Source organism: Abramis brama (assembly GCF_963993115.1).
Source record: "Abramis brama genome assembly, chromosome: 7".
NCBI classification, from domain to species: Eukaryota; Metazoa; Chordata; class Actinopteri; order Cypriniformes; family Leuciscidae; genus Abramis; species Abramis brama.
Window position 1 is genome coordinate 663,035 of NC_139969.1, and position 26,566 is coordinate 689,600.

At 40.0% G+C, this 26,566-nt stretch overlaps 1 protein-coding gene across 1 annotated transcript; it reads right to left on the bottom strand.

The window, feature by feature from the left end:
- Window positions 1–1,203: 1,203 nt before the first annotated feature.
- Window positions 1,204–19,977, bottom strand: LOC311087629 (midnolin-A). Its single transcript, XM_084120977.1, has 7 exons — window positions 19,550–19,977; window positions 18,196–18,283; window positions 17,202–17,264; window positions 9,216–9,428; window positions 8,982–9,078; window positions 7,715–7,939; window positions 1,204–4,026 (listed from the first exon to the last, which is right to left on the bottom strand). Exons 1-7 carry the CDS (start codon window positions 19,759–19,761, stop codon window positions 3,779–3,781), a joined length of 1,146 nt encoding a protein of 381 aa, XP_083977103.1. The 5' UTR covers window positions 19,762–19,977; the 3' UTR covers window positions 1,204–3,778.
- Between the last annotated feature and the right edge of the window lie 6,589 nt (window positions 19,978–26,566).

Genomic DNA, 26,566 nt, shown 5'->3' on the forward strand with positions numbered 1-26,566 from the left:
CTTCATTTTGATTTATTTCCCCAGAAAACAAGACATAATATCTTATGTAATTTTACTCATCTAGTAAATGCATCTTAATTTAAGAGTTTTTAGATATTTGGACTGGAAACAAGACAGAAATACTAAGTAAGAAAAGTATTTTTTGCAGTGTAATCAATTTTCTACTTTTTTTATAAGTTATATAAGATTCAACATTAAGTCAGTTTAATGTAATTTAAGTTAAAATGACTTAAACATCCAAGTTTATTGTACTTAAAATTTTAAGTCAGCAAGTTTTTTTTTTACAGTGTTGCTCCAGGAACCAAAGCACTCGACTCATAACTTCAGTTTAACATTTTATTTAACCAACTACAGGTTAATGAACATTAAGTACATTAAGTGCAGAACTTAACTAGTTTAATATGATTAGATTACCTCATTAATTAAATATTAATGTAATTATCTTTGTAAATATGTTGAATCCAGTCAATATTTAATTAATCCTGAACTCCTGAAACGCCTCCTAGTCTTGAGTTTCTTCCGGGAACGAACACGTCACAATATTCCTCATTATAATAATTAATGCGCAGAATAAAGGGGCGGGGCCTGGTTGAGTTAGTTAGTAGTGTGTTAAACTGGCGGTTATGGTAAGGGGCGGGACATTTCCCAAACACACTCGAAGCGCTCGACCAATCACAACACACTGCTCCAGCCGACCAATCAGAGCACAGTGTGCTTTTCAGAAGGAGGGGCTTCATAGAGACAGGAAGTAAACAGAGCGTTACTGACAGACTGGGAAGAGAGGAGCCGCAACAATGGAGAATATGAGGAGAATAATCAACATTCAAGCAGGAAAACCTGTTCTAGTAGAGCCTGAAACAACATCAAGACTCTGTATCAACGAGCTCTTTCTCAATCACAGTCCAGACTGGGTCGATATATCAGACCTGCAGGTGTGACACTAAATCCTGCTCATTATGTGAGGGTCACAGGAGAGCGATTAAAGATCAGCGCTTTATTACAAACCCTCAAAGCGGCCCGTCAGACGCCAGTATGGATCCAGTCACTGCGGTTAATAACACACGGGGAGTTATGGCTGCACACTGTTATCAATCACATTCACAGTGCAAAAATTATGTTCTTCCTTATGACTGAAGATATTAAGTAAAAAAGAATGAAGTTTGTGCTTAAGACAATAAACGCTTTAGAAAATAAAACACTTAATTCAAAGAGAAAACAACGTTTATTTTTCTGAAGAAAATGTATTCTTGTTTTCAGCAAAAACTCACTTCACTTTGATACATTTCTCAGAAAATAAGACCATTTCTGTAATTCAAAACAATTCACTAATTGTTTTGTTCTAGTTTTTTTTGTGTGTGTTTTTCTAGATGTGTGATTTGATTGTGAAGCGACTCGTTGCTTGTTTTTGTTTCAGAACATCAGACTCTGGTTTCTGTTTCAGATCCTCTTCAACAACAAACAACAGAATGACTGGAGCCGCAAGAACACACACACACACTCACAAACGTGACTGACACTGACACACACACACACACCTGTGACTGAGACTGACTCTCTCTCACACACACACACACACACACACCTGTGTTTGAAGAAAACCACATCAGTCACATGACTCACCCGGCGTCTAGACCTGACCGACGTCATCGCTGAAACATAATTAGCTACCATTGTTGTTTAATACAAAGTCTAACTTAAATGTCTTTGTAAGAACCTGGTCATCAAGAAATACATATGAAACGTTGCATGTTTTATCATGTTTAGTCACGGTGTAACTCAGGCGACACTGATATTTAAAGTGAAATCAGAAAACAGCAAACATTTATTTATCTTAATTTATTACCTAAAAGGAAATAAAAACGAAATTGCAAGCCACACAAATTTATTGCTCATGAAAAAAAAAAAAAAAAAGCTAACAAAAATATATTCCAAGAATGAGAACGTTAAGGGAACAACATTCCACAAACATGACGAGAACGACTTTTAAACGTGCACGGAACATTCCAAAACTTGTCACATTTAAAAAATGTTCAAAGTAAAATGTTCTGAGAACGTTCTGTGAGCTGGGATGGTTTACACAGTGACAAAACAACAAGAGAAAGAAAGGAAAGTAACACAAAACCACAGTTTCACAGTTAACAGATGGTTTTATAAATTAATACAGTCGTGTGAATGAACGTGCGACACGCTCGCGACTAAACACAAGCATCAGCTCGCTTCATGACAGATCATATCAGGATCTGATGCACAAACACAGGACAACAAACACACGACAGAAGACGACGATCAGATCAGTCAGTTCCCGGATCCCGATCCCACAGTCTGCCAGGAACAGGAAAAAGAAGAGTTTGGGGAATCCACGCCGATCCAGGCGATTTGCATTCGTTGTTCCTTAAAGATAAAACAGTCACTGAGTTCATGTCGTCCTTTATCCGAGAGAAGAGAGAAATGAGTGAGAGGTTTATTTCAGCTTTCAGAATGACTGCGATGTTTCCTTCTCTCACAGTCCTGATTCTCCGGCGTTTTGCTGAAAAACGCGCAGATTCTTCACAGAAACCGACAGTCGGAGAGAAGAACATGAACGACTCTGCGTTGTTCAATTAATGTGTCTTAGAAATAAAAATGTGAATCTCATAAAACATGTCAAAATCAAATTTCACCCCAAAATAAAAATAACGAGGAAGCTGTACTATTTTGCATAAAGAAATGAAGCCTATTCATAAACAAAATATTGATTTGCATTACGATGATATTTGGGGTTTAAATGTGCTGAAAGGTTGTTAATGGTCCTAAAAACAGGCTTTTTTCTCATTAATGTGAAAAATAATATCCATTTTCTTTCGATTTTGGGGTGAAATATGAGCTGTACTTGTTTTCATGAGATCCAGGATTCATAAAGACTGAAAATAACATCCTGAACGTTATTTAGTCTCCTCAGACTGACGTACTGTCCTCTGAAACACGTATCAAAAATATTTTAATGCTCGCGAGAGAAATGAACTGTGCAAAACATCATCTAAGCAGAGTTGAACACCTGACATGATAATGCTACATACTGCGCTTCATAACATCCAGCCAGAGAATCATTTACTGCACTGTAATAAATCCTCTTCTTCCTCAGCGTTTCTGTCTCGTTTTCCAGCACAAATATATAAACATTCTTAAATCAAGATAATTATTCTTTATTTTCTTGAAAGCCGATAACCGATATATTGGCCGATAAATCTAAATCCAAATTTTTATATCATTTTTGAGAGCCTGATTACAAAAACAAAAGTCTCAGCATTAAAATCCATGTTCCATAATTTTACATAGCTTATGTAACGATATGACAGACTTGTGTTGCACTTTACTGTATTTTACTTTTCAAAGTGATTCCAATCATATTTCAAGCAATTCATAACCATCATGTTTGAACAGTCGCATCTGAAGAGTCTCAGCTGAAGGAGGAAATACATTATTTATCGGCTTTAATATATCGGACAGATTTTCTTATCAGCCGATAACGATAACGTTAAATTAGCCGATGCCGATATAATGGCCGATATATCGTGCATCTCATTTACTGGAGAAGCAAATGACTGAAGATATGAAGTCTTGATTCTCCAGTAAATGTCTCTTGATTTAAGAATGTTTCGTGCTGGAAAACGAGAGCATGATTATTGTGACGACGAGACCATGAATGCCCTCACAGCGGCTCCTGAAGTGTTTCACAGCTTCGGACCGTAATGCCCATGTTTTGTCCGTTCAGCAGCACATGTTCATTCTTTCGTCCGGCTCAAGCCACGACAAACTCCGCGTTCATGTCCGATGGGACGTCGGGTTTCCAGACCGGCTCCTGGAAGTCCAGATCCAGGGAGCCGTCGCTGCTGTCGCGGCGTGAGGGCTTGCGCTCGCTCAGCCAGTGAAGCGGGGCCCGTATGTCCCTCCGGGCTCTCCGTCGGAGCCGCCGCTGCCGCAGTAAGAGCCGCAGATGCTCCAGCTTACAGCGCGTGGCCTTGTTCTCCGTCTGACGCAGACGCTCACCTGAGACAGAGACACAACATCACTGACGCTGAACAACACCAGGGGCTCAAAGTGTACGAGAACCCGAAATCAACAAATGGCGTACGCCAAAAAACATTCAGGGTTAGGAAGAGCTCTTCGCGGTAACTACTGCAGGTCACAGTGAACAGGGATTTTATTAAACAAAATGACTTTCTCTGTTAGATGTAAAGTGCGACAACTGTTTGGTTGCTTTGCCATTTCTTACCATCACAAACACACTGTAAAGATTGTAAAGGTCACATCTCAAAATGTTTCCTGACCGACAGCCAGTGCCTTTTAACCGATCATTATCTGTGAACCAACAAGATTAGGGGCCTTGTCATACACTCTATATGCAACTATTGTGTACATAAAGAAATGGTGGAATCCGGCTTGTTCTGCTTGAGCTTTAACCTCACACACACACACACACACACACACACACACACGCAGCTTTAACCTTGAGCATGAGCAGATCCGATTCCTCTTTGTAAATAGCGAATCAGTCATGGCGCGGGCGCAACTGGCTTTTAAAGGGAAATGGAGACGAGACTCTGATTGGTTTATTTCACATTACGCCTAAAACACAGCTATTACTAATTAAGAGAATGATTAGGCCTACTGTATTTATGATTAGGACTCATAATGAGGATTTAAAGTGGTTTTCCTTGCTCTGCCGTCAGTCCCTCAGCTCACCATCGGTGTCGCAAATTTTCCCGTCAATTTTGTTTTTATAAATAAAATAAAACAATCAAAAAATAAATAAAACAATCATCAGTGACCGGTTGCACCAGCTGTGCATCACTTGCAACTTACACACTACTAAATATTTCACGTTGCACTATTAAATTTACACCATGTCCTAAAACGTCGCGCTGGAACAACAAACAGAAAGTGTGGCGATGATAATCTCAGGTACTGTTTATGTGCTTTATTTAATGTTAAAAGCGTGTCATGTGACTTTGAACATCATTTAGTGCTCCAGCTTTGAAGCTGTAAAAGCAACAATGGATAATTCACCTCAGATCTTGAAATTAAACAAATGGAAACAAGAACGTTCAAACTGTGAACAAACAAGTGTATTCTTTGACAAAGATTGTGTTAGTAACTCAGCCTATGTGTTTTAATAATGTTTAAATGGTGTAATATTTGAGAATCTGATTATGTAGCGACATTTCTTGCGAGTGCCGTCGAGATTACTCTCTGGTGCCGCGAGACTCCGCCCACACGCTGTTCTGATTGACTGACTCCGCCCACATGCTGTTCTGATTGACTGACTCCACCCACACGCTGTTCTGATTGGCTGTGGGGTTTGATTGATTTTTTCGCATCTCGCAGTCGCGTCTAGTGTGGACAGACTAATCATTTGTCGCTGTAATCTTATCGCGTCGCATCTCGTTAGCACACGGTGTTAGTTGAACTGTAAACTAAATATTTATGGATCAGGAAAAAACATCAGACTGGCTGAACTTCATTAGTAAGCTCTTGTTTTCAATCCTTTAGACAAAGATGCTACACCATTATGTTAATGGTTGACTTTGTTAGTCAAATACAGTTTCTGAATGTTATTTACATATAAAAACTTCATTATGTTACTCATGATTAAGTAGTATTGTATTTTATGTGAGGCAATATGCAAATGATAATAACCCTGGATCAGAACATCCAGACACATTACAGTGAATTAAACACTCATGAGAATGAGGTCAGAATGGTTCCTTATTTATTTTTACAGAGATCATCTGTTTTCTGTTCCCGTCCGGATTCACCTCTTCTTCTGACATTTGTATTATTTCTCCTCACTGTAACTGGACGTGCCTAGAATGCCTTTACATAAATCCGGCCCTGATTCCTGTGTAAACCTGCGGATCCTCGAGGTCTGATCTTTCCAGATCTGCTGACCCTGTCAGTGACGCTTCATCACCATGTTTCCACTGAACACACACACACACACACACACACACACACACACACACACACACACTGCGGGTGCCCTGAGGGCCTGAGTGTCCATGAGCAAAGCTGAATAATTCATGCAGCCTGTATGTTGGAAAGATTTGTGTACAGATAATAGTGTGAGTTTGTGTGTGTGTGTGTGTGTGTGAGCATGTGAGCATGAGTGTGTGAGTTAGTGTGTGAGTCAGTGTGTGTGTGTGTGAGTCTGTGTGTGTGTGTGTTTCTGTGAATATGTGTGTGTGTGTGTGTATGTGAGTGAGCGTGAGTGTGTAAGTCTGTGTGTGAGCGCGAGTATGTAAGTCTGTGTGTGTGTTTGTTTGTGTGTGTGTGTGTGTGTGTGTGTGTGTGTGTCAGTGTGGGCCAGTGGTTGCTGGCTAATGTTCACTAACGGGGTTGTGACCCTCTGAAAGCTTGGCGTGACCCCGTGGATGACCTCTGAGAGGTCACGTCTCATTCAGAGCTCAGGGAACAGAAGATGAGCACATGACGAGCCGTACCCGCTGTAAAATGCCATTTTAGTCAGATAATTCTATTTGAAGTGGTTGTTCTAAGACAAGACATCAGTCTTCAATATTTTAGAGGTGTGTTTTCAGCTTGTGTGTTTAGATTCAGTCTGACCTGATGTGCTGAATTTTGCAGAACGAGACACAAATGACCAAACACACACTGCTCAGTGAATCAGAGGAGAACATGAGAAGTGTGAGAGGATAGAGTCAGAAAACATGACTTCCTCTTCCACATGTCCATGTGTTTCAAGACATTAGTCAGGTTTTTGTCCAGCCAGTTATCATCTCAGAATAAACCCAGACAGGGTGATCAGGATCATGTCTTCATCAGCCTGAAGGGGGTTTATACTGAGATCACACACACACACACACACACACACGCACACCTGAAGGGGGTTTATTCTGAGATAACAATCAGCTGGATGTACATTATCCCGCTTATTACACGGATACTTGCCATATAAGTACATTATTAGACACGAAATATGATCTGAGTTACAAGAGATAACAACCGCTGAAAACAAATAACACTGGGTCACTGAAGTCAGCAGCGCTATACGCTTGCTAGGAACGTTTTTTCTTTGTGGAAGTTTTGCATTTGGTGAGCTTATAGAATATTAAAACTCCTTCAAATCAATATTTTGTGTACAGTTATTTAATTATGCCATCCAGTATCGTGGACTTACTCTCTCTTGTTTCATACAAATGCAGCTGCCGCCATTTTGCGACTATTGTTTTGTACACTTTTGGATTATAAGATACAAACTGTTTCATCTCAAATCAATATCTCTTATCTTCATAATTATTTATGTGGTGAAATGCTGTGTAATTAAGTGGTATGACTGTATACCGTATCTCTTAAATGTCCGTCTAGTGTGAACTCAGATCAAAACTCAGATCAATATTTCGTGTCTAATTATGTACTTATGTGGCAAGTAGCCGTATAATAAGCGAGATAATGTACATCCAGCCGGTTGTTATCTCAGAATAAACCCCCTTCAGGTGTGTGTGTGTGTGTGTGTGTGATCTCAGAATAAACCCCCTTCAGGTGTTCAGGTGTGTGTGTGTGTGTGATCTCAGAATAAACCCCCTTCAGGCTGATGCAAGACCTGATCCTGATCACCCTGTCGGGTTTATTCTGAGATAACAACCGGCTGGATGTACATTATCCCTCACTTATGCCAGATCTAAGGTTTAAAGACACTTTAACAAATGAATAAACTCACCGGAGGGCCGGCGCGGGCGTCCGTGCTGCTGCCCGTCGGAGGTCGGTGAGGGTGGAGGTGAACAGGTCGGAGGTCGGGGCGTCGGGCAGCGCAGGTGCGTCAGGGTCGGAGCCGCTCCCGGGAAGTGACGTGTGGCGCTCAAGAGGTCGTTGAGGATCTGGAGGATTGTGGTGATGTCACGGCGAGGACGCCCGCTGCCGTCCTGACAGTTGGGGTGTAGAGTACCTATGGAGGATGAGGTCAAGGTGAGGTCATGATGAGGTCGAGATGAGGGAGAGGTGAGGACAAGATGAGGGTGAGGTGAGGGCAAGATGAGAGTGAGGGCAAGGGCAAGATGAGGGTGAGGTGAGGGCGAGGTGAGGGCAAGGGCAATATGAGGGTGAGGTGAGGGCGAGGTGAGGGCAAGATGAGGGTGAGGTGAGGACAAGATGAGGGTGAGGGGAGGGCAAGATGAGGGTGAGGTGAGGGAGAGGTGAGGGCCAGATGAGGGCAAGATGAGGGTGAGGTGAGGGTGAGGTGAGGGCAAGATGAGGGTGGGGGGAGGGCAAGATGAGGGTGGGGGGAGGGCAAGATGAGGGTGAGGGGAGGGCAAGATGAGGGTGAGGGGAGGGCAAGATGAGGGTGAGGGGAGGGCAAGATGAGGGCAAGATGAGGGTGAGGGGAGGGCAAGATGAGGGAGAGGTGAGGGCAAGGTGAGGGAGAGGTGAGGGCCAGGTGAGGGCAAGATGAGGGTGAGGTGAGGGCAAGATGAGGGTGAAGTGAGGGCGAGGTGAGGGCAAGATGAGGGTAAGGTGAGGGAGAGGTGAGGGCAAGGTGAGGGTGAGGTGATGGCAAGATGAGGGAGAGGTGAGGGCAAGGTGAGGGAGAGGTGAGGGCAAGATGAGGGTGAGGTGAGGGCAAGATGAGGGTGAGGTGAGGGCAAGGTGAGAGCGAGGTGAGGGCAAGGTGAGGAGCAAGGTGAGGGCAAGGTGAGGAGCAAGGTGAGGGCAAGGTGAGGGAGAGGGCAAGGTGAGGGAGAGGGCAAGGTGAGGGTGAGGTGATGGCAAGATGAGGGAGAGGTGAGGGCAAGGTGAGGGAGAGGTGAGGGCAAGGTGAGAGCGAGGTGAGGGGCGAGGTGAGGGCAAGGTGAGGTCACTCACTCACTCTCACACTCACTCACTCACAGTTAATTCTTGGCCACAATATACACATATTTCACCCGCATGTCATGTGTGGGGCTCCATAAAAATATTAGCAAAAACTCAACGACACTGAAGCCATGCTTTACCTGAGAAGGTTCCTGAGAAAACTCCAGGTGCGTGATTGAAGAGGCTCTCGATGACGGCGCCCGATTTGCATCGCTGTCTGTCTGTGCTGCCTTCACCCTAACACACACACATAAATATAAAACTTAAATCAAAACGAAAACAATATATATTTTACTGAACCCAATGGCAGATTTTTTTCTGGTTTTCTTTTTATAAAACAAGACTTTTAACAGGAAAGACTGAAGCAGCTCTACCTGAGAGTGGGGCGGGGCAGGGTCGGGGCTTTGTCCACAGTGGGCGTGGTCAGTGTGTGTTGTGGGAGGAGCCAGGCCTGTCGAGGCGTCTGATTGGCTGGGAGCCCTGGAGACGGACGGCTGAGACGCCAGCTGGAGCTGAACGAACATCATGTGATCGCCCACACGCAGTGCAAGGGTCAGCGGGGACCGGCCCGACAGAAAGTCACTGACCTGGACACAAAACCAGATGATAAACAGACGTTAATGAGACTTGCATGTTTAGTTTGTTGGAACATTTTTTTTTGTTGGAACAGTTATTGAACATCCAATCAAAGCCACAACCATACAGTGACCATCACCATCACTACAAAAACAACCTCTTGATACTAGTTATATCACAAACTAGACGATAATGAGATCACAACCGAAACGGAGTGAGAAAGAGAATTTCGATTTTCCCAATATTTAATATAATAAATGACTAAAGAATTAAACAAATAAAAAATACATAAATGACATGCACAAATAAATGTATAAAAAATTATAAATAAAGTGAATTGGATAAATGAATAAATAAATAAATAAATGACTAAAGAATTAAATTAATAAAAAAATGACATGCATAAATAAATGTATAAAAAATGATTAAAGTAAATAACTGAATGAATAAAGAATATTAATGACTGAATGAATATGAATATGAATAAATAAATAAAATATAACTGAATAATAAAGAAAAAAAGAAATGAATGAATGAATAAAAAATAAGAAATAATGGAAAAATTAAAAAAATATTAAAGTAAATAACTGAATGAATAAAAAAAAAGAACAAATAAATAAATGGAAAAAAAATAACTACATTTAAAAAATGATTAAATTAATAAATTAATGAATATCTCAGTGTATGATAATATCAGCAGATAAACCAACATCAGCAGTTTGAGTTTCATTCAGAAATCAACAGCAGGTTCACATGCGTCGCTCAAACCACAGAAGCAGAAAGGCAAGAGTGTGTGTATGTGTGTGTGTGTGTGTGTGTGTGTGTGTGTGCGTGCCTCCTCCATCTCCTGCTCGCCCTTCAGACACAGAATAAAGGGGCGGGGCCTGGTTGAGTTAGTTAGTAGTGTGTTAAACTGGCGGTTATGGTAAGGGGCGGGACATTTCCCAAACACACTCGAAGCACTCGACCAATCACAACACACTGCTCCAGCCGACCAATCAGAGCACAGTGTGCTTTTCAGAAGGAGGGGCTTCATAGAGACAGGAAGTAAACAGAGCGTTACTGACAGACTGGGAAGAGAGGAGACGCAACAATGGAGAATATGAGGAGAATAATCAACATTCAAGCAGGAAAACTGTGTAAAAGGGCACAATAGATCCCATTTAAAGGGGTGGTTGGTTATGATTTCACTTTTCTAACTTTAGTTAGTGTGTAATGTTGCTGTTTAAGCATAAACAACATCTGCAAAGTTACAACGCTCAAAGTTCAAAGCAAAGGGAGATATTTGCTTTAAAATAAATTGTTTTTTAAGGACTACAACAAACGGCTGGTAGAGACTACACCACATTCCTCCCGGGTTAGTGACATCATGAACCCTAAAATTTACATAAACCCCACCCCCTGAACACGATTTATAGATTATCATGACAGAATATGCTAATCAATGACTAGAAGATAACTACACATAATCTACATGAATTCATCAACGAACCATTCAGAAATGTCCTGTTGCTTCTACATGTTGTCACTTCTTCTCGAGTCTCTCCATCATTGTCTGACTCCGGTTTGAACAAAAAAGGCTAAAAGTTTTTGAAATTGTCAGTGCATGTGTGAGTGAGTGCAGGCTGTTGAAGCTCCGCCCCCTGTGCCGGGAGCAGCAGCTCATTTGCATTTAAAGGGACACACATTAAAACGGTGCGTTTTTGCTCACCCTCAAATAGTGACGATTTAAACATGCGATATAAAAATATCTGTGGGGTATTTTGAGCTAAAACTTCACACACACACACACACACACACACACACACACACACTGGGGCTTATTTTACACCTTGTGAAAAGGGCATTATAGCACCCCTTTAAAGGCTGTGTGTTTATGTGTTTGGCATGTGATGCTTCAGTCTCAGATATCAGTCATTGGTGTGGGTGATGACAAGCAGAAGAGCTTTTGCGATTCTCAGAAATTGTGGGTTGGTACTTTAATGCAGTGACTGACACGTCACAAAAACAGCAGATCCGTGCTGACGGACGTCACATGCAAACAACACTTTACAATGCGGTTTTATTTGTTAACCGCATTAGTTATCATGAAAAAAACCCCACAATAAAGCTGTATGGTATAAAGCGCAAAATAAATAAAGCTGACTCGACATGAACTAACAATGATTAGTTCTACACTACAGCATTTAAGGTGCAAACAAATTACATTTAATTATAAATGAATAACTAAACTGATAAAATGTATATGTGCAAAGCGTCTGCCAAATGCATATTTTAAAATCTTTTTTTTTTTTTTTCATTTACTACACTGCAAAAAATGATGTTCTTCCTCAGTGTTTCTGTCTCGTTTTCCAGCACAAATTCTTAAATCAAGATACATTTACTGGAGAAGAAGCAAAATGACTGAAGATATTAAGTACAAATTTATCAAAATGAAGTGAGTTTGTGTTTAAAACAAGAACAAATAAAAAATAAACTTAATTCAAAGGGAAAACAAGATTATTTTTCTGACTCCATTTGTTCTTGTTTTAAACACAAACTCACTTCATTTTGATATTTTTTTTTTTACTTAACATCTTCAGTCATTTTGCTTCTTCTCCAAAGTATCCATGCACCATTATATGTTTTTTTTTTTGTTTTTTTGCATTGGTAACACTTTACAATAAGGTCTCATTTGTTAACATTAGTTAATGCATTTTAATTTTAAAGTATCTTGATTTAAGAATGTTCAGAAATACTGAAGAAGAAAATTTTTTGCAGTGTAATGAATTGTTAAAATTAAAATGCATTAACTAACGTTAACTACTGAGACCTTATTGAAAGTGTTACCAATGCAAAAAATAAATTAAATAAAGCATATAATGGTGCACAGTTAGAGGAGAAATGTCACCATTTGATGAAGTAAAAAGAGAGGCGATGTGTGACATTAATCTGGACATTCACAGATTTACACAATGACTGAAGCCCGTTTGGAAATCAGCAAATCAGGAGGAAACACCCAAGCAACCCTCGATGACAAGAACCTCTGAGTTTGGCAATGCGACACCAGGAAAGTCTGGTTGAAAGCGGTTTACGTAACAGACCGGCTGGTATGCAGATGGAGAGTGTGATACGAGACCAACTCAAACGCCCTGAAACTCAAAACACACTGCTTTCCTCATCTGTGTTTAGTGTGTAATGATCATGAAGAAGCTCCAGTTCTTCTCTATATCAGAGTCAGTGTTCCTGAACTCCTGAAACGCCTCCGTTGTAGTCTTGAGTTTCTCCCAGGAACGAACACGTCACAATATTCCTCATTATAATAATTAATACGCTGAATAAAGGGGCGGGGCCTGGTTGAGTTAGTTAGTAGTGTGTTAAACTGGCGGTTATGGTAAGGGGCGGGACATTTCCCAAACACACTCGAAGCGCTCGACCAATCACAACACACTGCTCCAGCCGACCAATCAGAGCACAGTGTGCTTTCAGAAGGAGGGGCTTCATAGAGACAGGAAGTAAACAGAGCGTTACTGACAGACTGGGAAGAGAGGAGCCGCAACAATGGAGAATATGAGGAGAATAATCAACATTCAAGCAGGAAAACCTGTTTTAGCACAATATAGCCTCTTTAACAGTTAACTAGTATTGCATTTGAATAATTGGTCTCAACAATATTAGGGTTAGCTCATCCCTCATGTTGTTCCAAACCTGTAAGACTTTAGTTAATCTTAAAAACATAAATGAAACCTGAGAGGTTTCTGTCCCTCCACTGAAAGTCCACAATGCAAAAAATGATTGCCTCATTTTGATGGCTCACTTCATTTTGATACTTTTTGGACTTAATATCTTCAGTCATTTTGCTTCTCCTCCAGTAAATGAATCTTGATTTAAGAATGTTTAGATATTAGTGCTGGAGAACGAGACAGAAACACTGAGGAAGAAGCTCATGTTTTGCAGCGTGAGCCGGTGAAATCCAGAATTCCTGAGGTGTGTAAGTGTGTGTGATGTGAATGAATGAAACGCTCAGCCTCGCGTCTCTCGGGAACGAGTGAGTCACGACACTGAATCACTGACCACTTCAATCACAAAGACAGGCGGAGAGATCACGATCATGCAAAACGGCTTCGGTGTGTTAAAACATGTCGACAGCCCGACTCACAAACACTCATATGATGCCCATTAAACCAAAAAATATTTACGATTCAGCTTCTTCCTGCTCTTATTATGCACATTAAACCCCTGTTATTTTTCAAGCACCTGTCAAACACTCTTAAAGAGGATCTATTACGCCAGTCTTGATGTGTTCAGGCTCTACTAGAACAGGTTTTCCTGCTTGAACGTTGATTATTCTCCTCATATTCTCCATTGTTGCGGCTCCTCTCTTCCCAGTCTGTCAGTAACGCTCTGTTTACTTCCTGTCTCTATGAAGCCCCTCCTTCTGAAAAGCACACTGTGCTCTGATTGGTCGGCTGGAGCAGTGTGTTGTGATTGGTCGAGCGCTTCAAGTGTGTTTGGGAAATGTCCCGCCCCTTACCATAACCGCCAGTTTAACACACTACTAACTAACTCACCCAGGCCCCGCCCCTTTATTCTGCGCATTAATTATTATAATGAGGAATATTGTGACGTGTTCGTTCCCGGAAGAAACTCAAGACTACAGTGGAGGCGTTTCAGGAGTTCAGAATTAAGTCGTGTTAATGAGATGAACGTTGACTGGATTCAACATATTTACAAAGATAATTACAATATTTAATGAGGAAATGTCCCACCGCTTACCACAACAGAACATCCTAATTCAACTGGAAAAACATTAAGGGAGCAAAATGGGTTTAAGAATAGTATTTAAAAATGACTAAAGAAAGCAGAAGCTTTCAGACGGTCTCTGGTTTGTCCCTCAAACAACGAAAACGCCTTTAAATCGCACGGTTAGGAGTGTCAGTGAACATCTGAACTGATATCTGGCATCTGAGGTTAATTACCATCGAGCGTCAGAGATCAATGCAGCTTCTTCTGTTGCTCTGCGATCGGTCTGAAGTAAATGGCTCGCGTTAGAAAGACTCTATTGATCGCACTACGCTATTAAGAGCAAATGATTTCCAATGAAGCTGAATGGAAAGGCCAGAGATTCCCCTGACAGAGAGACGAGAGCGAGACGATGATCCTGCAGGATCTTTACAGGACAGAGAAATAACAATGTGTGATAAACAAGACCTGGAGAGAAGAGAGAAATCATGCTCTTCCTCAGTGTTTCTGTCCCGTTCTCCAGCACAAACATCTAAACATTCTTAATTCAAGATACATTTACTGGATATTAAGATATTAAGTCAAAATACCCAACCTAATCGTTTTAAAGTCCCCCTGTGGTGAAAATCCAGCTTTTAATGTTGTTTATGTGTCTATGTGGTGTTTTTAATGCGCTTTAAGTCAAACCATGTGTAAATTCATAAGTCGACTCCATTGCTGAGTATTTCCTCCTTAAAACTGCAGTGAACCAAAGACAGTCTCAAAAACACGCTTTGAAATCGCTGGTGTTTCTGACGTCACAAACTACCTTGTAACCAATCAGATCAACGTGTGATCGTCAACCAGTGGATCTCTGAGCTGAGTGAGTGAGTGGAGGCGGGGCTCATTTGCATATACATAGAACCACGCATACTAAATGAGGCAAGGGTGTCGAGTTACATTCAATATATTTTAAGACATGAAGAAATAATTTTCAAGGAAATTATTTTTAAATATCTCATTTTGGTGATCAAAGATGAGTTTTACGGGATAAATGATTGATTACAGGGGACTTTAATCTCTCATGGCACAAGATCTCGTCACACCCCCAAGTAGATTTTCATTTTTATTTCAGCTTGATTTATTTTACTACTTCAATTACAGTTTACTTCAATTTCAATATCTCAGTTAACATTTAATTTGTTTCAAGTAATACTTTTTTATGGTTTTATTTTTAGTGAACAATAATTTTTACACTTTATTTCTATAGTCCACTATAGAAATTCTACTCACTATAAGTAACTTTGCAAGTACGTCAACTTATTCTTCAAGCCCAACTATGTGTACATGCACTTAAAGCATAAACTCACTTCATTTTACTAAACCTACATCATTCAGAAATATCAGAGACAGAGAGACAGTGAACACGCTCTAACCTGCGTCACAAACTTCCTGAAGCACCACCTACACACACACACACACACACACACACACACACACACACACACACACACACACACACACACAGTCTAGACAACAGAATCTGTCGAGGGCTGTTCTAACACACTTCACAGGAGGATTTCCAGGTTAAAAATACCTTCAGATTCAGCAACCACATCTTACAGCAGATAACGGCACTCGCTCACACACACTCACTCACTCGCTCGCTCGCTCGCTCACACACACACACACACACACACACACACACACACACACACACACACACACACTCACTCACCCACACACACACACACACAAACACACACACTCGCTCACACAAACACACACACACTCGCTCACACACACACACACACTCGCTCACACACACACACTCACTCGCTCGCTCACACACACACTCGCTCGCTCACACACACACACACACACACACACACTCGCTCACACACACACTCGCTCACACACACACACACTCGCTCGCTCACACACGCTCGCTCACACACACTCGCTCACACACACTCGCTCACAACAGCAAATCTACTGCACAAACGCTGCACGCTTGAGTCACACATTGCACAGTCATGTTCCTCCTCAGTGTTTCTGTCTCGTTTTCCAGCACAAATATCTAAACATTCTTAATTCAAGATTCATTTACTGGAGAAGAAGCAAAATGACTGAAGATATTAAGTAAAAATGTAAGAAAATGAAGTGAGTTTGTGTCTAAAACAAGAACTAATATCTGTCAATGGAGTCAGAAAAATAAACTTGTTTTCCCTTTGGATTAAGATTAATTTTCTGACTTCATTTGCAGATATTTAGGATAGCTGTAAATATAAATAGAGAAGTGTTATAAATGTATTATAACTGTGGTTTAAATCATTCATAGACCAATATAAGGTGCATTACAAGGAATAATTCATGCATAAAAAATATGTTTACAATGCATTATATTTAAAGGCTTTAAGTAAAGTGTTTCCTTGTGCAGGTTACACAGACTGCAGAGTAGTTATAATAAGAGTTCAACACGAGTCTGTTCTAGGAAATCATTTATCATACTTGAGTGTTTCTCTCCAAGTCTAACCACACACACACACACACACACACACACACACACTGAACTGACATCAAACAGCTCAGCATTGCCAAAATGACGCACAGACCTGCTGATGGGGCGAGTCACACACTCTCTCTCTCACACACACACACACACACACACACAGATATATAAACACACATGTGGTTTCACAAATAAAGCTGCTAAATGAAGGGTCTAAAACGGAAGATTCTTAAAAATAGAAACTTTTTCTGATCTCTTAAACATAAAACATTATGAACACAATCTCATTTTGCAATTCTGTCAAACGCACGCGACCCGCTGTGTAATGTGCAAACATGCAAATCCAGCAAAACACAGAACAACACCGACGAGGAGCAGCGGCCCGTCGAGAATCCTGCATTACCGCTCGTTCTCAGAGTGTGTGTGCACACATGCGTTGGCGTATTTCACTGGTTATATTCAGCTGGTGGTGGGAAACGCGAACTCATTAGAATAGTGATTGTGTGAGTTCTTGTGAATGAGTGTGTGCTGGTATAAGAGGAAGTGTGTGTGACCGCAGCGAGAGCTTCACCTGAGCATCCGTGAGAGTCTCCAGCGCCTGCAGGACCGACTGCTCCGAACGCCTCGACTGAGACTGCAAACACACACACACACACACACACACACACACACACACACACACACACACACACACACACACATCAACATCACAGACTCAGCAGATCTTCAGATGTGTGGCCAAAAACATTCAACTGAATCAGGCTGAATAAATGACACTATTGAAACTGAATTTGATTTATAATTGATGAAATATACAACTTTAACAGTTATTGAACTGAATTGAATCAGCAATAAACTGAATTGATCTGAATGACTAGTGAAACTGAATTTGATTCATAGTTGATCAAATTCACAACATCTCAAACTCAGCAGATCTTCATGTGTGGCCAAAAACATTCACTTTCACTTTAGTTTACAATCAACTGATGCTACTGAAGTGAATTGAATCAACATTAAACTGAAATAATCTGAATAATTGACACTATTGAAATTGAATTTGATTAATAATTGATGAAATTTTAAACATCAACACTGTTATAAAAGTGAATTGAATCAAAATTAAACTGAAATAATCTGAATAATTGACACTATTTAAATTGAATTTTATGAATAATTGATGAAATTTTAAACATCAACACTGTTATAAAAGTGAATTGAATCAACATTAAACTGAAATAATCTGAATAATTGACACTATTGAAATTGAATTTGATTAATAATTGATGAAATTCTCAACATCAACACGGTTATCAAAGTGAATTGAATCAACATTAAACTGAAATGATCTGAATAAATTCAACTATTGAAATAGAAGTTGATTCATAATTGATGAAATTGCCAAGACTCAATATACATTAAGCTGAATAACGACACTATTAAAGCTGCTTTTAGCTGAACTGAACTCATTTCACACAGTTATTGAACTGAACTGAATCAACACTGATCTGATTGTTGAATTTGTCTCATATTTAATGAAGTTTTTCATCATTAATTCTGTTATTTACCATCAGTCCGGCTTCGACGGTGGGCATCAGTGTCAGTCTGCTTCCGTCAACCACCCCGAAATCCAGCAGCTTTCCTGAGTTTAACCTCCTAACGAGACGGAAAACACAATCACTGAGCTTTCCCATCATGCACCTCTCCGGCACTCAACATTATCCTCCTGTTCATCACTGAGAATCTGCTTTAAAACAATCAGAACTGTATAAAGCACTGCAGAAATAAAGCTGACTCGACTATCCTGGTAACACTTTACATTAATGTTCATTAGTTAATGTATTAACTAACATGAACGAACAATAAGCAATACATGTGTTACAGTATTTATTAGTCTTTGATAATGTTAGCTAATAAAAATCCAGCTGTTCATTGTTTGTTCATGTTAGTTCACAGTGCATTAACTAATGTTAACAAATGCAACCTATGATTTTAATAATGTAAATGTTGAAACTAATATTAACTAAGATTACTAAATGCTGTATATGTGCAGTTCATTCTTAGTTCATGTTAACTAAGGTAGTTAAATAATGAACCTTATTGTAAAGTGTAACCACTATCCTAAATCAACTCTGAAGGATCTCTGTTTCAATACTGATTAATCATCATTAGAACAAAACACATATAGTTTCATTAAATAATAACAACACTCTCAGAAAAAAGGTACAAAAGCTGTGACTGTGGCGGTACCCTTTCAAATGGTACATCTTTGTACCTAAAGTGTGCATATTAGCATCTCAAAGGTACATATTGGTACCAATAGTGAACATATTAGTACCTAAATGGTACATATTAGAACCTTTTTAAAGGGTACCGTCCCAGTGACAGATTTTGTACCTTTTTTTTTTTGAGAGTGTGGTATAAATATTAGGGGTTGCACTTGCTAGTCTTGGCTATTATAGCTTCCCCATCCCAAACTAACGCCCGTGTTGTTGTCTACTTGATCCCGTTTTGATCCCTCAGAACTGATCCCGATCCCGGACTCAGGAGACAGCAGGAGTCTGTCATTGGGAACCCGGAGTCAACACTCTTATTGAAGTGTATTGAATCAACATTGAACTGAATCGGGCTGAATAAATGACACTATTGAAAACGAATTTGATTCATAATTGATTAAATTTGCAACTGAATAAACATTAAACTGATTTGATCTGAATAAACGATGCTCATTAATCATCATTAGAACAAAACACATTATTTCGTTAAATAATAAGAGCATGGTATAAATATGAGGGGTTGCACTTGCTAGTCTTGGTTATTATATCTTCCCCATCCCAAACTAACGTAACGCCCGTGTTGTTGTCTAGGCTACTTGATCCCGTTAGGATCCCTCAGAACTGATCCCGATCCCGGTGGACTCACGCGTCTCGGTGCAGAAGCAGGAGTCTGTCTTTGGGAACCCGGAGTTTCTCCGCGAGTCTCCTCTTCAGCCCGTCCACGGTCTCCTCCGGGGGAACCGACAGCTCGAACCGGGTCCCGGTGGTGGAGTGGACCGAGAGCTTCATGGATGAGTCGCCGAGCAGGAGCTCCGGACACCGGGTTCTGCAGCTCCGCGCCTCGGGGTTCCGCTCCATGATCCGAGAATCCCGTGATCAGCGCAATATTCCTTCCGCGTCGGTGTTTTCTGGGTGTCTCGGCACAGAAAGACGACAAAATATCAATATCAACAGGCCATTAGAATCCAAATATTCGTTGGAAAAAGCGTCTCGTAACGCGCTTTATTCTAAGCCTAAGCCGATTGCTTTGCTCGGTCTACTGTGTCTCTCTCTCTCTCTCTGTGTGTGTGTGTGCGTAAGCGCTTCTGCTGCTACATTTGTTGCGATTCCGCAGCTGACAGATCCCGCCCACTGCCACAAACAACCAATAGCGTTAGCGGACACGCTTGCGCGCTCCAATCAGAGTCTCAGCCCTGAGATCATTCATAACAGTTAAGCATTTCATTACATAATTCAAACACTATGATCTTATTCTTGGATTGTGATTAAACTGGACTGGACACTGTAATTGATAACATCATCAAATTTTTACCACCTTTTCTGAAGATTTCACACAATGTCTTTCTTTCTTTCTTTTGCATATACACAGACATTTCATAACTTAAATAATTTGAACAATGTTTATAAATTAGGCTGGGAAATAATTAGCTTTTTGCCCAAGAACAGACGTTTAGTTATTTGTGTTATTTATATTTATTAGATATCTAGATTATCTATTTAATGAATCAACATCACTATTATATCGATTTGATGAATCGATATCAATAAATATAAACTATACTTGATATATATATATATATATATATATATATATATATATAGTAAATTAAATGTTGAATACAGGGTGAAAAACAGCGGTCCTAGTACTGAGCCTTGTGGTACTCCATACTGAACTTGTGATCGATATGACATCTCTTCATTTACTACATTACTGTTTACATTACATCTGTACTGTATTAGTTCTGGGGTTCTGTGACATTATGAACACATGATTCATAGTTAAATTCTGTGATCTGTCATACAGTACTGATGAGTTTGACCTCGTTATCAGCAGTTCAGAGATTGATGTTGGTTTTGATGTGATATCCAGAATATGATGAATCATCACATCCTTCTTTTTTCAATCTGCCACAGTTCTTCATCACCTTCATATCTGTAGTGTGTGTGTGTGTGTGTTCAGTGTTACGAAACGAGTCTGCTCACAAACTCAAAGGAATGTAGAGCATTTGTGCGAGTGGAAATCCCAGCCCTGTTCCTGAAACAGAACATTCCTACAACATGATGCGTGTTGTTGTTGTACAGTCCATGCCAGGGTGAATTATGAAGTAATACGAGTTACTCATGGGTTAGTCAGGATGTGTGTGAAACACATTATACTTGCTTTGATAAGCCACAATATGGATCATAGACTATCACTTTAACCCTTTGGTGATCTTCGCGTGTCGGTGAAAAATTACAGAAATGTATTTGTTATTTCAATGAAATACTACTACTACTTCAATGAGTACTATATTTTAGTTCAATAACTTATTTAATATTTTGTATTTTTAGGGGATTTTATGGTACTAAATTATATTTACGCTGTATTCATAATCCATGTATTCACTTTTTGAGCATAGAGCATAGTTACATTTCCAACATAAACTGTCATAAATCTTGAATGCTTTAGAGCGACAGACTGAAGCTTGATCTCTTTTCAAAGATGACACTTGACAGATTATTGCTGAAGTGAAAAAAGTTTAAAAAAGTGAACTTAAAGAATAGAAGAAGAATAGAATGAGGCATTTATATAGCGCTTTCATATGTACTACTGTACACCCAAAGCGCTTTACAATCATATCAGGGGATCTCTCCTCAACCACCACCAGTGTGCAGCATCCACTGGGATGATGCGACGGCAGCCACAGAACAACGGCGCCAGTGCGCTCACCACACACCAGATATAGGTGGAGAGAGGAGAGAGAGAGTGATAGAGCCAATTCAATGTAAGGGGATTATTAGGAGGCCATGACTGGTAAGGGCCAATGGGTGGAATGTGGCCAGGACACCGGGGTTACACCCCTACTCTTTACCAGAAATGCCATGGGATTTTTAATGACCACAGAGAGTCAGGACCTTGGTTTTACGTCTAATCCGAAGGACGGTGCTCTTTGACAGTATAGTGTCCCCATCACTACACTGGGGCGTTAGGACCCACACAGACCACAGGGTGAGCGCCCCCTGCTGGCCTCTCTAACACCTCTTCCAGCAGCAACCTGGTTTTCCCAGGAGTCTCCCATCCAGGCACTAACCAGACTCAGCCCTGCTGAGCTTCAGTGGGTGACCAGTCTTGGGCTACAGGGTGATATGGCTGCTGGCTGTCATAAAGGTGTTGTATGTAACTTTTTTACTCTACTAAAGCATAAAATACCATAATATGTTTGCAGATATTTAGGAAACATGCTAAGTTCACACACTCGTTTCTCTGAAAAACACTTCTACAGCCAGTTAATTTACTTATTATTTTACATGTTTTGTGTCGTCAGTCGGTTTTTGTTTTGGTCTGAGTGACTCCGCCCACTCCCAGCTCAGCCAATAGTGTTTCGACACCCCGGATTGCCAGTTGGCGGGAAACACAGCGTATTGTAGCCATGGAAACGAGCAAACAAACTGGGCCAGAGATTGCAGATTCCACACAACCTAAAAAGCCTCGGTATCCATCTAAAAATCTCTATGAACGAGAGCATATTAAAACACCAGAACACCGCAGACACAGTGTAATCAAAAGTAAGCTGGTCTGTCCTGTCTGTCAGCGCATTGTCTGTGTCCTCTCTGCTCCGCAATATATGTTTTCATAAAACGTTAGCACAAAAACATTATTTAAACATCAGTCATGGAATGTTTGTTCTGTTTTTTACGTTTTTTAAATGTTACTTTTTGTTTCAGAACGTTCAGAGAACATTCAAAAGTAACATTCTCATAATGTTGAAGAATGATACAATAGAATGTTTCCTTATACTTCACGTTACCAAGAAAAACATTTTTAAAACGTTCAGAGAACATTCAGAAATAACGTTTTCATTACTTTGCAGGAATGTTGGTAAAGCATTCTTAAATTCAGAGGCGTAAAGCAGCAGTTTACCGCAGTAAAACTCCAGTCATTTCCTCAGCATCTTCTGTTATCTGTTCAACACAGAAGGAAGTTCACAGAGATCACAACCGTCACGCTACAAACACACTAAATGAGCCGTATAGACACTGTAGAACATGATAGACAATGTAAAACATAATAGACACTGTAAAACATGATTTTTGGGAAGATTATTGGAGTGTGTTTTACAAGAAAATATTTCAGCCTTTCTATTTCACAATTTGATGGTAAATTCAGTTGTGCTGCTTAATATTTTAGTGGAAACTGTGATACACTGATGAATATGAAGTTCAAAAGAACAGCCTTTATTTGAAATATAATCTTTTGTAACGTTATAAATGTCATTAATGGCAATTTGATACTATTCTACTTAATTTCTACTTCAAAATTTTCTGTAATTCGATTTGTTACTTGCTGTTTTTTTTTTTTAAGACAGATCAATAATTCTGACCTGTGATTCTTTCACACAGTGTTAATACAGCATTCAGTGTAATGCAATCGTGTGTGTGTGTGTGTGAGTGAGTGTGAATGAGTGAGTGAGTGAGTGCGAGTGTGTGTGAGTGAGTGAGTGTGAATGAGTGAGTGAGTGAGTGCGAGTGTGTGTGAGTGAGTGTGTGTGTGAGTGAGTGAGTGTGAGTGAGTGTGAGTGAGTGAGTGAGTGAGTGTGAGTGAGTGTGTGAGTGAGTGAGTGTGAGTGAGTGTGAGTGAGTGTAAGTGAGTGAGTGAGTGAGTGAGTGAGTGTGAGTGAGTGTGAGTGAGTGAGTGAGTGAGTGTGAGTGAGTGTGTGAGTGAGTGAGTGTGAGTGAGTGTGTGAGTGAGTGAGTGTGAGTGAGTGTGTGTGAGTGAGTGTGTGAGTGAGTGAGTGAGTGAGTGAATGTGAGTGAGTGAAAGTGAGTGAGTGAGTGAGTGGGTGAGTGAGTGAGTGTAAGTGAGTGAGTGAGTGAGTGAGTGAGTGTGTGAGTGAGTGAGTGGGTGAGTGAGTGGGTGTGAGTGAGTGAGTGAGTGTGAGTGAGTGAGTGAGTGAGTGTGAGTGAGTGTGTGAGTGAGTGAGTGTGAGTGAGTGTGAGTGTGAGTGAGTGAGTGTGAGTGAGTGTGAGTGAGTGAGTGAGTGAGTGTGAGTGAGTGTGTGAGTGAGTGAGTGTGAGTGAGTGTGAGTGAGTGTGAGTAAGTGAGTGAGTGTGAGCGAGTGAGTGAGTGTGTGAGTGTGAGTGTGTGTGTGTGAGTGAGTGAGTGTGTGAGTGTGAGTGAGTGAGTGTGTGTGAGTGAGTGAGTGTGTGTGTGTGAGTGAGTGAGTGTGTGAGTGTGAGTGAGTGAGTGAGTGAGTGAGTGTGAGTGAGTGAGTGAGTGAGTGTGAGTAAGTGAGTGAGTGTGAGCGAGTGAGTGAGTGTGTGAGTGTGAGTGTGTGTGTGTGAGTGAGTGAGTGTGTGAGTGTGAGTGAGTGAGTGTGTGTGAGTGAGTGAGTGTGTGTGTGTGAGTGAGTGAGTGTGTGAGTGTGAGTGAGTGAGCGAAAGCTAAATGACTAAATGTAAATCATCATCATCATTATCATCATCTTCCTCCTCCACCTGCTCGTCATCATCATCATTATCATTATCATCATCTTCATCTTCATCTTCATCACTCCCACATGCTTCTGTCCAGATTTCCTCATGTGTTTCTCCATGATATTAGACAAGACAACACACTCTCAGTTCATGATGATGATGATGATCTCATTTCTGTCTGTCTTCGTCTGCAATCACAAATATATATCCACAGTATAGAGTTACTTTAGTTTTACATGTTCTCGTTTTCCAGCACAAATATCTAAACATTCTTAGTATGTACAAGTAAAAATGTATGAAAATGAAGTGATTTTGTGTCTAAAACAAGAACAAATATCTGCCGATAGAGTCAGAATATTAATCTTAATTCAAAGGGAAAACAAGAATATTTTTCTGACTCCACTGACAGATTTTAGTTCTTGTTTAAAAACGCACTTAATTTCAGAAAACAAGACTTAATATCCGAAGTCATTGTATAACTCACTGAAATATACAACATTAATATCCAGCCACAAAACAGTAGATCTGGTAACACAAGCTCTGTAATAATAGGACTGTTTAATATATTTATATTTTTATTATTTGTATTATATTTGATCAAAAATACTCCAGTCTTCAGTGTCACATGATCCTTCAGAAATCATTCTAATATGATGATTTGATGCTCAAGGAAGATTTATGATTATTATTATGGAAATATTACTTCATATTTTATATTTTAGTGGAAACTGATACATTTTATTTTTCAGGATTCTTTGATGAATAAAAAGTTCAAAAGAACAGCATTAATCTGAAATAGAATCTTTTGTAACATTATAAATGTATTTTCTGTCAGTTTTGATCAGTTTGTTCAGTTTAGCAGCAGCTGCACATTCAACCGTTTCTGACCTGATAACTTTCACTTCCGGTTTGCTTTTGGATGTCTGTGACTTGAGCAAAACTCAGCGATTGCAGATATTGACTGAGACTGAGATGCTGAAACACATGAAGTAAAACACAGAAACATGAAGTGGTTTTCACTTGTCGAATGATTTCATTAATGCAGGAAGTGGACAGGAAGAGCTCAAACCCACGATTCTGATGAGTTCCAGTAATCTCGCACACACACACACACACTCACTCACTCTCTCTCTCTCTCTCTCTCTCTCTCACACACACACACACACACACACACACACACACACTCACTCTCTCTCTCTCTCTCTCTCTCTCACACACACACACACACACACACTCACACTCATCTGATAGATTCTCGAGGGTCACTGAGTACATTTGCGCAGTGTTGTGTGTAACTCATCATCAGATTACTTTTTCATGTAACTAGTAAAGTAACACGTTACTTTTCCACATTTATGGACTGACAGCTCTCCTGTCCTCATGTTGAGAGAAACAGAGTGAGGAGGTGTCGTGTCTAAACACGATGTTTATTATGTAGTTTTATTTTATTATATTATAATTGCGCAAGCCCAGATTTAAAGAGGACGTCTTGATGTTGGAACATTACACACTAAAGAAACAGCAAAACATGCACTTTTTAAGGATCACAGTCTATTTTCTGAGTGACACTCAGAGCAATGATGCTGTTGATCTGATGTTTCATGTGCAACACGTGATCTGACATGAAGAGAAACAGCGACACCGTGTGTCAGTCGCAGGAACTGCAGCGCTCTGACTAATTCTTCAGCTCAGGTTATTGAATATTGTTGTAAACCCATCTTATAAATCCACCATTCAGTGTCTGAGCAGCTTTAGAGTGCGAGATTCTGTTTAACATCATTAAACAGAAATTCATGAATTTCATAATTAACTTACAAGTGGGAATCATTGAACGTGGAATCATACGAGCTCGTCAGGGGATCTGAGAGGAAACAGTGCAGGGTTATTATTATTATTATCTTTATGCAATCAGATTCTTCTCTTCATTTAAACTTTTCTCACACAGAAATATTTACATAAGTTTTTATTTGCCAGTTAATCAGGAAACGTCTCTGTCTGCTCTTTTTAGCTTCATTTGATCAACACGGTTTTCTGATGTGAGTTAATGGTCACATGACATGCAGTCATGTTTTATTTTTGATTGCATTCATTTTAAAATTAATTTAATTTGACATTTTTATGATTTAACAAATTTTAGCGTTTTATTTTGCATTCATTTTAAAAATATTTTAATTTGACATTTCTATGATTTAATTGCTGTTCTATTTTA